At 37.5% G+C, this 13,839-nt stretch overlaps 1 protein-coding gene across 6 annotated transcripts in view; it reads right to left on the reverse strand.

Annotated features, from left to right (window-relative positions):
- Positions 1-13,839, reverse strand: part of KDM1B (lysine demethylase 1B) — a 53,505-nt gene that overhangs the window by 39,035 nt on the left and 631 nt on the right. For all 6 annotated transcript variants that reach the window (XM_020986818.2, XM_020986815.2, XM_020986820.2 and 3 more), the window contains 6 exons: positions 9,490-9,592; positions 8,660-8,790; positions 7,155-7,244; positions 6,550-6,661; positions 6,062-6,178; positions 5,322-5,360 (listed from right to left, as the gene is read on the reverse strand). In XM_020986818.2, coding sequence (XP_020842477.1) covers positions 5,322-5,360; positions 6,062-6,178; positions 6,550-6,661; positions 7,155-7,244; positions 8,660-8,790; positions 9,490-9,579 — 579 coding nt within the window. In that variant the 5' untranslated portion in view covers positions 9,580-9,592. The remainder of the gene's footprint in view (positions 1-5,321; positions 5,361-6,061; positions 6,179-6,549; positions 6,662-7,154; positions 7,245-8,659; positions 8,791-9,489; positions 9,593-13,839) is intronic.

Raw genomic sequence — 13,839 nt, forward strand, 5'->3', positions numbered from 1 at the left:
TGGTCCTCTGATTTCAGAGCTAGTGGGCTCTCTACTACACTTTTTGATCAAGGACTTCAGAAAATTTCTATTTTCTATAGCCAAAGTCAAATCAATCAACAAACACTTATATATCATACACCAGGAGTTAGGCTAAGTGATAGGCATATAAACGAACAAACTGTCCCTGCCTTAAAGGACCTTACATTCTGATGTAATCTGATGCAAAGTATAACTGAAACATCATCCCTGAGGTAATTTAAGAAGGTTTACTTTCCTTTCCACCAAGTCCACATTTTAACCTTTTATTGCAACACAAAATCAACTTTGATTTTAAGATAAGAACTGAACTCTAGATACTGGGCACTGGACACAACATGCTAAATAACATTCCAATCCATCTTTAACGCTTCTGGTCAAAGGTTAATGGAAAGCTTCAACCACAATACAGTCTTCAGAATAAGATTTAAAAAATAGAGACCAAAACAAAATTAGCCAGTTCTCCGAATACATAACATTGTTCTATACCAGACTTCATCTATGAAAGTCAAAACACAACTGCTATGTCTGAAATATCATTTGTTATAGATTTTAAAATAGCTAGCAAAAAAGAAATTGTCAAAAATAAGTCTACATCAGACAAATAAGCCTTTTTTGATACCGATCTTTAAATACATGCAAGTCAGAGTAAACCCAAAAAATATCTGTTGTAGTTCTAAGATAAAGTGAACAAAATGGAAGAATCAGTCACAAAGCTGACATTCTGAAAGAGACTGCCACCAAGGCTTCTCAAAGTTTTAGAAAGGCAAGATTAAATAAGATGTTCTTTCACAGTCACTTTTGATAAGTCTATGTTGTTGTTTTTCAGTTGTGTGCAGCTCTTCTTGACCTCATTTAGGTTTTTTTTTTGGCAGAGACATAAGTGGTTTGACATTTCCTACTCCAGCTCATTTTACAAATAAGGATACTATGGTAGACTGGGTTAAGTGACTTGCCCAGGGTCCCACAGCTAGGAAGTTATATGAGGTCACATTTGAACTTAGAAAGATAAGTCTTCCTAACTCCAGCCCAGGCACCACCTAGCTGCCCAGTAAGTCTATACCACCTGGAAAAATTTGTACTTAATACACTTCAATTCCCTTAAGTCCTAATCTGATACAACATCATGGCATGGAGGAGACCCTGGGTTCTCAATTCAATAAGCTTAAAAGCTCCTACTATGTGCTTGGTGATCATGACATAAGACCAAAAAAGGGAAGCAGCCCATGCCTTTAAGAAGCTTACATTCTATTGAGGGGAGAAACAATGCACACCTGGAAAATGAAGTACAAAAAATAAATCTATGCAAAGTAATTTCTTATGGAAGAGAACAAGCGAACAGACTTCCCACAGCACATGGCACCCAAGGTGAGCTTTGAAGAAAGACATGAATTGCAGAGATGAGGAAGGAATAAATCCCAGACCTGGGGGATACAGCCTATACAAATGTATGAAGGATGGGATGATGGGCAAGTGGTACATTGAGAAAAGCAAGGTAGCCAGTTTGACTACAGCATAAACCATGTGAAAGGGAGAAAAGTGTAATAAGCCTGAAAGGCTAGAGCCAGAGGAGTTTTTATTTTATCCTATAGGCAAGGGGGACCTACTGGAGTTACCTGAGTAAGAAAATGAAACGTTTAGCCATGTGCTTTATGAAAATCACTTCGGTAACTGTGTGGAAGACAGGTTGGGGGGCAAAGAGACCTGAGGTAGGGAAACAAATAAGCAGGCTATTATAATAGCCCAGGCAAGAGGAGAAGAGGGCATAAACTAGGTTTATGGCCATGTGAGTGGACAGCAGAGATGGGAGATATGTTATGGGGAAAACTTAGGAACTGACTGGACATGAAGAGGAAAGAAGAGTGAGGAGATGAGGCTGACTACAAGGTTGCAACCATGGGTGAACAGAAGAATGGTGGTACAATCAACACAAAGAAATTAGGGAGATAAGAGGATTTATGGGGAAGGGAAGACATTAAATTGTTTTGGATGTGCTAAGTTTGAACTGTCTATGTGACATTCAGTTGTAGATGTCCAATACGTAGTCCCAAAGTGATTCAAGACTAGAATTCAAGAGAAAGACTGATGCTGAATATAAAGACTCAGGAATCATCTGATTAGAGATGATAGTTGGACCTATGGAAGCTGATGAGATCATCAAAAAAATAGAGAGAAGGTGGACCTTTACAGAGATCTGGGCTACACTCACCAAAAAGGAATGGGGCATGGATAATGCCACATAGGCAAAACTAGAAAAGAGTAGCATTATGAAAACCCAGGGAAGAAAGGGCACCAGGACATCCATCAAATGCCACAGTGGGGTAAGGAAAGGGAAGGCCTGAGAAAGGGCCATTGGATTTGACCATATAGAACAGTTAACTGTAAAGAGCACTTTCAGTTGAGTGCTGAGGCGACAGAATGGAGGAAATAAACAGAGACAGCTTTTTCTGATTTAGCTGTGAAAAGGAAGAGAGATAATAGAGATAGTAGCAGTAAGTAAAAATCTTAAGAAAAAAAGTAAATGGGACAGTTAGGTGGTGTAGTGGATACAGCACCAGCCCTGGAGTCAGAAGGACTTGAGTTCAAATCTGGCCTCAGACACTAACTAGTTAGCTGTGTGACCCTGGGCAAGTCACTTAAGCCCCACTGCCTCAAAATTAAAAAAAAGAATAAGGTAAAAATAGGCATATTTGTGAGAAGGCTAGAAGAAGCAGTAAATAAGGAGACACTTAAAATTAAGGAGAAAGAGGGGATGACCAAAAGAGCAAACTCAAGGAGACAATGGGAAGGGCAGGGAAGAGAGCAAGAGCCCAAGCAGAATGGCTAGTGTTTGCAAGGACCAGAATAAGGGTTTTTTTAAACCTTTCTTGGGCCATGGACTCCTTCAGAGAATCTGGTGAAGCCTATGGACTCCTCCAAATGTCTGCTGTCTATATTCATAATTAAGGAAAATGCTAAATTTCAGTAGAGGTTAGTATATACAAACATGAATTTTTTTTCCATTCAAGTTAACAGACCTTCTGAAAATTATCCAAGAACCTCAGCTTAAGAACCCCTGTAAGAAAGCAAAGAACAGTGGGAGATGATGTTGAGGTAATTTAAAATACAGAACTGGGAAAAAGAGTGTACTCATGACTCATGATACACGGCTTCCATTTTTTCACTGAAGCATTTAGCGAGATCCTCTGCTGAAAGGAAGTAGGAAGGATGTAATGGATGGTTTAATGAGAGACAAGAAGGTTAGAGCACTCACTTAGTGGAGTAAGATACAGTTAGCCAGAGATGAGTAAAATGACTGCTGTACATAGTAGTAAGGATCCAACTGAGATTACGTAACAAATCTGAAATCACTTACTAGTAGCCCCAGTCAGTTTGGCTGCATGACTTCCTCTATCAACCAATAAAGAGAATGGTAGGTATAATACAAGGTTGGTGTTTGGAAAGGGAAAATTGACAAAAGGACAAGAAAACAAGACTCAATGGCAGAGAATGATGTGAGATTGAAATGGTTTAACTATAAAGTCAATATTTTTAAAGGAGAAAGTGGGTCCAGAGCAGAAGTGATGGTCTGAGAAAGCAGGAAGTGCAAAGGGCCTAGAAGTGGTGGTAAGGATGGAGAATAGGGTGAAGAAGGATAATGACTAGGGAGTGGTTAAATGATAGGAGGTTATGGTCAGATAAGGAATATCAGAATAATGGATAATGGGGGTGGAACATATGGGTGGATGTTAAGTTCAAATATATGACTTTTCCATGGTTATCTGACGGGGGAGGTGGGAAATGCACATCAAGGGAGCAGGGAATTGCAAAACAAAGGTTTGCAAACAAACAAAAACAAAAATTGCAAAATAAGGGTTTTTGAGGGGATATCAGCACATAAACCGAAGCCCTCAAGTATAAGGAAGAGGGGTTAGGGTTCAGGGGCTAAGCCAGCCAAATATAAGTTCTTGCAAGTCCTCTTAATCTTTGAAAGCCTTTGACTCTGTGCCCAAGGTGAGTCTGCATCGAAGAGCCAGCCTAGTCAAATCTGGAGAAGCTAATTAACAGGGGACTGGCCAGTAGGCAATGCATTTTTGTTCAGGCATAGCAACAAAGGAAGGTCATCTACTAAAAAGAGTACAATGATGGGAAGTATCCATACAAATGAAGTCATAGGTCCCTGCCAGCCCATTAGGAAATGTGTATCAAAAACCTAATCATGAAATTTAGCTCGTTAAAAAGTGGCCTGAGAATACAAAGGAATTGAATAAGGCTAAAAGAGCCTAAAAGAGCACAAAACCCCATCCTTAGAGTTCTGCACCTTGACAGAACATGATTGAAGTAAAGAAGACCAAATGTCTCATTAGGGCCACATCACAGACATGGATTCTAAGGTGTTGAAAGGTATTCAACTTCTGCTCAGTTTATAACTTCTAGAGTTCTATCCCCTGATTCTATAAGGCTCTTTTCAGGAAACAGTTTTGTGGAATTTCTAATTCTAAATCAAGTATTAGTTTCATGAAGAATTTAGGTAGTAGTTTTGCTTTGGAAAAGATTTAGCAAGAGATAAAAGATGAAAAGCCACCTCTTGAACAAAAGAATTTCAATATATCTCTGCTAAACATTTGCTTTTCCTAGTCCTCCGACCATCACCACTTTAACCACTGACCTAACTAGATCTGGTACATGTACAATGAAATAGCCATAGAAACGAATTCCCACTACAGTTTGGGATTAACAATAATTTTTAAAAAATCACTGAAATCAATGATTAAATTTTTAAAATCTCAAATTTTTATAGAGGCCATCAGGCTGTATGGCATGTGGCAGTTATGGTACGGTTCATTTACTTTGGGGCTTCCTACAGATAGTCAGGTAAGGATGTTAGATTTCACCAAAATGAACAGATATAGCTGCAATCTGCTAGATAGTGAAACTGATTCCTTGTTACAAGGAGGCAGAGAAAGAACCAAAGACTGAAGATGTCAGAAGTCAAAACACATGGAAACATTGGTACTCTGAGTCCTAAGCAAAGGGGGTTAGAAAAAAAGAGGCAGTATGACCCTCACTCTTTTTTCTCATGAAGGAAAAGAGTAGAGCTTAGCACAAGGGCTCATCCTCATACAACTGGGTATCTGGCAAGAAACTGGAAGGAGTTTTTGAAAAAAATAGCAAACTTCACAAGAAAGGGAGATGGCACTTTCATCAGCAGCCAAGTGGAAAGAAAACTCAGAAGAATGTCACTGTCATTCACAAACAGAGCTTAACAACAAAGGCACCATGAGGGGAAATAAAAAATAATCTGTAGATGGTAGTTTACTTACTAGATCCTCTGGTTGGGAGCACTGGTCTGAGCCCTCCGTCTACAAAAGAACACCAATATATCACTGCCTATGTAAAAGCCCTTAACCCAAACACAATTTAAACTCATTTAGCTGTGACATTCGTTTTTCATATCACTGTTTACAGATCAATCCTTTCAACTGAGTTTAGAAACTTAAAAGTTATCCCTCATGAGAATGAACCCAGGTGTGATTTTTCAGAAAGCTCTGAGAACCCAGGGGCTTGACCTATAAACTAAAATGACTCTGCAGCTATTAATATGCAATTAGATAATATGGTAATTTAGTATGGTAATTTAAAAACTCAGGCTTTTTGAAACTTTAATATGAATTTTAGATCCTATTCCAGTAACATTTCGTATGTGAAATATATGAAAAAAAGTTTTGCTTCTAGAATCACAGTGATCTTACTTTACATGTGAAAAATCAATTTAATTTCAAAGAATTTGTTTGAATTATAGTAATCACTAAATTCCTTCATGTGTATAACTATTCTTTAACTTTTTAAAAAATATGAATTTTTTCAATGACTAGTTTTGACTATTTCTAAAATACTGAAAAGTATATCATTTATCTATCTTCTAGTTTTGGAAGAACTATTAAAACCCTGACATAAAGGAAAATCAATATGCTAAATGCATTAAAAAAGATATACATTACTAGCCTTTCCCAGAAAGCTAGGTTATCAACAGAGTCAAAAGGAAAACCACAGCAAGACACACCTTAACTGAGGCGTTTGGTTTGGTACCACAGCGATATGTCTGTGCCATTTGTGGTGTAAGCTGAATTTCCTTCGTAAGCTGTCTCCATTTCCCACAGTCAGGTTTTGTGCACTGAACCTAGAGGGTACATGAGAAGTTTAAAAAAAAAAAAGCAGTGGTGAGTAAGCAAATATTTACCTACTTGCTTTCACACCCTACTCCTTATAAAGCCTCCACCCTCAATTGCTCATGTAGTCACCTTCTACACATGATATAACTAACCTTTTAGCAGTCCCTAGCTTTGACTCCCCACAACCCTTGGCACCGCAACCCTTGATAATTCACTTTTACCCAACCAGTTCATTTCAAAGTATGTTCCAACAAAGTGATCTGAATGAGACGGTCAGAAAATATTTTCTAGCAACATAAGAGATGAACTTGGATCCATTCTATCATTTCTAAAACTTCAATTGCATTAAAAGCTACAAATAGAGCAGCATACTCCTTACCCAATACGGAAGCTGTTGATCAGCCATAAAAGCTTTGGGACTAGGCTCACATTTCCCATTACTAGTCCATATCCTTTTCCAACCAGCGTATTTTTCATACCCATCTTTGTGACTAAAAAGCAAAAAAAATTTGTTTTAAATCAAGTAACTAAAAATAACATTCAATTTTTACAGTCCTGGTTGTTTAATCTTTTATAAGCTACTTCCACCTACAAGACAAATAATAAACAGATAGGAGAAGAGTATTTTATTAAAACACCTACAATCCAGCACCTCTAAGTAGTTCAAGGTGTTTGTTTTTTTTTTAAAGATGGCTACCCATACAGCGCCCTCTGGTGGCTGATATTCCCTTGCAGCAGAAAGAGCGCTACTAATTCAGCGGACAAGAATTTCTGTAACCTGGCAATTATTTTTAATTACGTACACACAGAGACAGAATCAGAAAGGAGGAATTCCTTTTCACATATGAATTGGACTAGTTGACCTCTCAAGTGCTACAATTCTAATAATTCAAAATTTTGGTTTAGAAGACAAGTATTTAGAAAAACCCAGTAAATCTTTCTAAGGACCAGGAACTTAAGCGTCTGGTCAGTCAATAAACATACCTCCGGTAGTAATGGTCAAAGCATTCATTGCAAAAATGTTCCCCACAGGATAGGTGATACCATCGAGATGTATAGCCATTTTTTGCACACCTAAAGAAGAATATTCACATAGCCATAAAATGAAGTGAAAAAAAATTCTCCAATGCAACCACCTACCACTCATTCTTTGATTAAGCAAATGATAAACAAATGCTGATGGGAACATGGAATTGAAAGACTGACATACTGTCACCATAGTAATGATTTTTCTGTATTTCTTTATAGTGTCTTATCCCATGCTGTCTCATTTCATATACAAAATGATTATTTCCACGAAACATCATGTCAGCAATTCCCAACCATGCTTTTGTAATACAGGAATGTTTCTATAATTACCTCAAGTTCTATTATAAAGTTCTCAACAACAACAAATCCCTTCCAGCAGAACTTACTTAAATTCACTTTATTTTTAAGAGAAATACAACATTCTGATGGGGGCCAATGAAAAAAAAATAATGATAAAAGGTTGGAAATCACTGCTCTAGATTCACACTATATGTTTGTGTTTCAGTGGACTAATGTGAGAAGTCAAAGCCCAAGTGAAAAACTGGCAAGTGCAATTTGACCTCAATATTGGAAATTTGATAGATGTGAACTGCTCAAGTGACAATGATATTTTAAGAGATCTAAAAAAAAAGTTAACAGAAGACACAAGTTGAAAAAAACAGATCTTTTGGACTCAATTTGGACACTAATTGCTTTTATTTTAGTTTTAATATGATTTTCTTAAATCTTGAACTGAGATTTTTCTCCTAATTTGAGCACCCAGCTGCCATCTAAGAGAGAAAATAGCTTGAGATGCACGTATATTCCCATGGACCAAAACATATTTTTATATGTAAAGACAATACTACATATACGTATATATGCATAATAATAATAGGCAGCACTTATATAGAGTTTTCAATGTTTGCAAAGAGCTTTACAAATTTCACATTTGATTCTCATAACCCTGGGAGTTTTATTATCACCCTCATTTTACAGATGAGGAAACTAAAGCAGATTGTGGTTAAGTGCCCTGCCCACGGTCAATGAGTCAGTAAACAAACATTTATTAGGTGCCTCCTTTGTGATGGGTCACATAGCTAGTCAGTTTCTGAGGCTGGATTTGAACTCAGGTCTTCCTGACTCTAGGTCCAACACTCTATCCATTGTGCCAACTAGCTGCCTCTATTATATACATATACGCATGTTAATCAAATGTAGATGAAAAATTGAGCCATCTCAGATATTCTTCCCTCCACTCCACAAGCTCCAATTCTAACCTCTACAAATACAAAGGTATTAGTATGTCAAGACCATAAGTGACATGTTCTATAAGCAAAGAAGCTAGACGTGTATATATATCAGCATTCACATGCATGCATGTATAAATACAAGCTCCTTGAAAAACTGGTCTTTGAAGATACAACTGCCACAAGCAACACTCTCACTTTGACTTGCCAAGACACATTATCTAAGCAAACCTTTCAGCAGCACTTGAGAAGCAAACTGGACAAGTTGCTGTACATCCAGCCTTTTCACATTTTCTGTACTTCTTCTCAGATGAGGCATCCTCATCATCATCTGCTGCTACTTCAGCTACTTTTTTCTTCACCTGCAGAGGAATCAGTAAAATGAAGTTCAAAAAATTACGTATTTAGAAGGGGAAGGGGATGGGGGGGTGGTAATAGAAGGGAGAACAGATTGGGTAAAGGGGGAATCAGAATGAAGGCTGTCATGTGGGTGGGGGGAGGAGAGGGATGGGGAGAAAATTTGGAACTCAAAATCTTGTGGAAGTAAATGTTGAAAACTAAAAATAAATAAATAAATTGGAAAAAATAAGTACTATTAAGAAATAGTAACTGTTGACTGATAACTCTTAATGGTTTGCTAAGTCCTTTACAAACATAGTCTTGCTTGACCAAATTTGAAAGAAATGTTTCTGAAAGTCACTTCTGAAGCTAGTGTTGATGCAAATAAAAAACAGAACCTGTAGACTGGGGCTTTATAATGCACTTTCAATCATTGCTCTGAATAGACAGAAAGTGGTTGGTTGTTCTGTTATCATTTACTGACTTCCTCGGAGGTGGGCTCACTGTTTTAACTGTTATAGTTTTGGAGTAGAAAACCCAGTTCATGTACATTTTCCCTAAGGATCAGATTAATGTTTCCTTCATTCAGAGCAGCTCTACCTTTTCAGGAATGCAGAACAAGTCCTATAATTAATTCTAAAGGAGGCAGAATTTGAGAGTGCTCACTACATTTATCTATTAAAGCCCCAAAGAGTACAAGACTAGAAATAATTGTGCAATACCTGCCTCCCGGAACTCCTCAAAGGAAGACTATCTGAAGACTGGTCAAATGAAGCTGCCTTTTTCTTTGCTCGAACCCTGAGGGTTGACATCTTATCACAGTGTCTGCCAAATAATTAAGTGTTAAAATATTAATGACTAGATACCCTGTAAGCTCTTTAGAGAAAAAAAATAACACATACATTTATAACATATGCAAATAAACAGTAAATTCAACTCTTGAGGAATAGTCAAACCAACTGTCTATTAAGTCCAACAGATGAAACCATAAATGAAGAGTCTGGTTTGGTTTTCCCTTTTAGGAATACTCTCTATTCTTTTATTTCCTCACCCACCAGCAGATGCTGCATGTCAATCTTTTAGCACGTTAAAATAGAGATGAATTGTTTATTAACATCCATTAGTTGTGCCTTGGAAATGGTATGGGCTAGATGGTCCATTAAGAGCATTGGACTTGGGAGTCAGGAAAACCTGAATCCAAATCCTGCTAGGTGGCACTTACAAATCACTTAATCTCTCTCAGCCTGTTTCCCCATCTGCAAAATGAAAAATAATGGCACCTATGTCACAAGGGGAATCATCAAATGATATAATATGTACAGTACTTTTTCAAACTTCAAGTGCTATACAAATGCGAACCTTTGACTCAGTTACTGCCAAAGGCAGACAGACCAGTTACTCTGTAGGATATGCAATTTTTTAGAGCTAGAACAAACCCTGGAAGTCTTCTAATCCAACATCTTCAAGAGGCACCTCAACCTCCAAGAGTTTAAGTGACTCACCCAATGTTACACAGGTAGTTTAAGTAGGAGAGCTGAGATTTGAAACCAGGTCCTCTGATAACAAATACTATGCTTTATAGCAGCTCTTTTTGTGGTGGCAAAGAATTGGAAATTGAGAGGATGCCCATCAATTGAGGAATGGCTGAACAAGTTGTGGTATATGAATGTAATGGAATACTATTGTGCTATAAGAAATGATGAACAGGCTGACTTCAGAAAAACCTGGAAAGACTTATATGGTCTGATGCTGAGTGAAGTGAGCAGAACCAAGAGGACTTTGTACACAATGACAGCCATGTTATACAATGACTAAGATTGTTAAACTGAACCCTTCTCAGCATTATGAGGATCTAAGACATCTCCAGAGGCCTCGTGATGGAAATGCTGTCCACATCCAAAGAAAGAACTACGGAAGTCGAATCGCTATCACTTATTTTTACCTTCTGTTGTGTTTTGTTTCATCTTTCTGATGGTTCCTCCTATTGGTTTTAACTTTTATTTACAACTTCACTAATGTGAAAATATGTTTAATGGGTATTTAAATGTAAAACCTATATTAGATTGTGCGCTGTCCTGGGGAGGGTGGGGGGAGGAAGGGGGAGAAAAATTTTCAACTCAAAAGCATATGAAAGTGATTGTTGACAAATCAAAATAAATTAATAAAAAAAAAAACCAACTCTAAAAAAAAAAGCAAATACTATGCTTTACCCACGACACCATGCTGTCTCACAGGAAATTTTTTCCATGCTCTCAAAGAGGCTCAATGATGTGGCAGACTGAACAAAAGTTCAATCCAATACATGCAAGAAAAACTGAAATAAATTGCAAAAGACTGAAAAGCTAACCAGTCAGTATTGTTAGATGTTTTCTGGCCTTTTTCTGGGTTTCTGTGTGTATGAAAAACACATAGAAGTCGAAATGACAAAGACGTGGGGTTATAAAGTGGGGAGGGAGGGGCAGATGTGCAAGTGGAAGGGGAAAAACAGAATATAGTAAACAACTAATGTAATTTGTACCAGCTTGTTGGGTTGTTTTGAGGAAGGCAGAATGCATTTACATCTATTTGCCTCTAATGACCTTCCAAAAAATAAGATTATTTCCCAACTATCAGGGATGGCTTGAATAGCCTATATTAGCAACCTACCACTTCCCCCCCCCCTCCACTCCACACACACTTTGCCATTCACAGAACTAAGGAAAAAAAATTTTGAGTTAATTGGTCTTGGCCACTCAGACTGGTTTTCCCTGTAATCCAGCCTACTTTCTGTTCAAGTTTATTAAAAATGTCCTAACTTGATTAAATTATGAAGGACCTACAAACTTGCTTTTTCATTAGGTCTCTTGGACAAAAAATAGTTTTTTTAAACTAGTTTAAAAAGTTATCTCAAATCATGAAGGAAACAGTCCTGGGAAGATTTTAAATTGTGTATCATCAGCTTCTCTCAAGGTTTCAGATTTCACCTACATACTTGGGTAGATATTTTGTAATATGCCTAAAGTCCTCTAAAATTGAACGTTTCCCCCAATGATTTTCAGAGCATCTGTTACATAATTAGAGCTTTTTGTTAAAGCATTATAACTGTTTAATAATTATTAACCTGAAGGAAATTTCCAGATTTCACTTATATCATCTTTAAAATGCAATATGATTTAAAGATCAGTAAAAAAAATTAGTCTTCTATGTAAATACAAAATTCCAAAAAGCTCAACAGGAAACAATCATGAACTTACTTCGTAACATAACAGTAAACACATTAATAGTTTAAGTGTCAGACAACCAAGAAAAACATACTGTGCAAGAGGAAAGGGCTTAGGAACAGAAACTGAAACCCCCCCCCCAATTCAGCCAACCTTTACCATCACCACCTGGGAAGATTCAACCATTCACAAAACAAAGCACAAACATCAAGAAATTTCAGTTGACTCTTCAACTGCCATTTTTGTTCCATGTGTCTATGAGTATATTTTGAATTGCACAAGCAATAACCAATTCCTATTCCTGTTTTTCCTGTTTAAACACTCTCTGAAAATGTCATGAAAACCACTGGTCACATCAGGCTTGTCTTCAAAAATGTCACACTCAAGTTACAGCTTTTGCACTTTCCAATCTCAATTCACCCCTATATGTATGCATAAATATTTATGTGTACATAGGTAGGTATATATTAATTTTCCTGTAACCCTTTTCTATTTCTACTTTTTGTACTTATTTTAATTTCTCTATCATTCTAAATAATGGAAAGGAAAAAAAAACAAATACCCTATGCAAAGCTGAAAGGAAACTACAACTTTAGTCTTCTATCATAATTTCAGATTTATTTATGGGATCCTTAAAAGAAATAATTTAGTTCGAAGTTTTAGAAACTGAGCTTACACCTTTTAAAAACAAAACCTTCAAATATAATGTATTTTATATTTAATATGAATTTTTTTATTTTAGGTTTAAACTTAGTTCTGCCAAATGATAAAAGAAAAAAAGGGAAAAGAAGGGAAAAGAAAGAAAGAAGAGTTCCTCTCCTCCCCCAGAGAACAGATATTTTTTCTTTCCAAAGCTGCAGACCCTAGGCGATAGAATCTACAAAAATATCAACCAAAAGGGAGCCATCTGTGCTTACAGGTTATAGACTACAGAGACTACTTGTTTTGGAAGTTAACTAGAAAAAAAAAGTTGTTCATCACAGAAATAATTAACTGTAGGCCTGACTACTCATATGTGATACCTCAAAAAGACAATGCCCTGGGGCACTATGGAAAACATGGCAGTATAAGTGCTGCACTTCATTCCTCCCTATAATAAGGAAATCTCAAGAAAAACAAAGGTAGCTCCTATGAGTCTCAGTTCCTGTTACTAACAGGATCTTCAGTAGCTACCAACCTTCCCTGACATGAAATAACAATGATAATCTTCCCAAATAGTTCACAAAGTTTCTCCCATTCTTGTCTTTTGCCCACCACAAAAACCAGCAACACACTTCACAAACAAAATGTACCACCACTTTCCAGTGGTTGTCAAGATGTTTTGTCTTATTTTCTGATAATGGTGATGGGTTTCAAGGATGTCAAACATCTTTCTTCCCCAGTGATTAATGTCACTCTTTTGCAACACAGCTGGACAAAGCAGTGTAGTCTATGGAGTGTAACCTGTGAGTACAGATGGCTCAACACCAACTTTCTACAGCTGGGCCTTCTCCTTCCTTCCTCTTATGCTTGACAGCTGAGTAACAACCACCATGCTCTGCCCGCCCCCACCTTCTAGTTCTCTCTCTAGGACGAGTTACCCCAGCAACCTCCTAAAGTAAGAACTCAGAACGTGTCAAGAACGGGAGCTACCCTTTCTTCAGGACCAGTGGTTTCTAGGAAGTCACCTTATTAATCTAGGAAGAGCCAGACACACTGTTTCCTTTTCTTTTGCATCCCCCAAGGCTCTAGGAAAGCTCCTCCCGCAGCAGACCACCCCCGAGTGACAGAGCTCTGACAGCAGCAATGAAAACATGAAGAGCTCATCATCCCCCGTGCCAGCAAGCAAAAGCAGCAGCAGTGCCTCTTGGCAAACTGGCTTTTCTTCCTCTC

The sequence above is a fragment of the Phascolarctos cinereus genome, unplaced genomic scaffold (assembly GCF_003287225.1).
Source record: "Phascolarctos cinereus isolate Bilbo 61053 unplaced genomic scaffold, phaCin_HiC Scaffold_4;HRSCAF=312, whole genome shotgun sequence".
NCBI lineage: Eukaryota > Metazoa > Chordata > Mammalia > Diprotodontia > Phascolarctidae > Phascolarctos > Phascolarctos cinereus.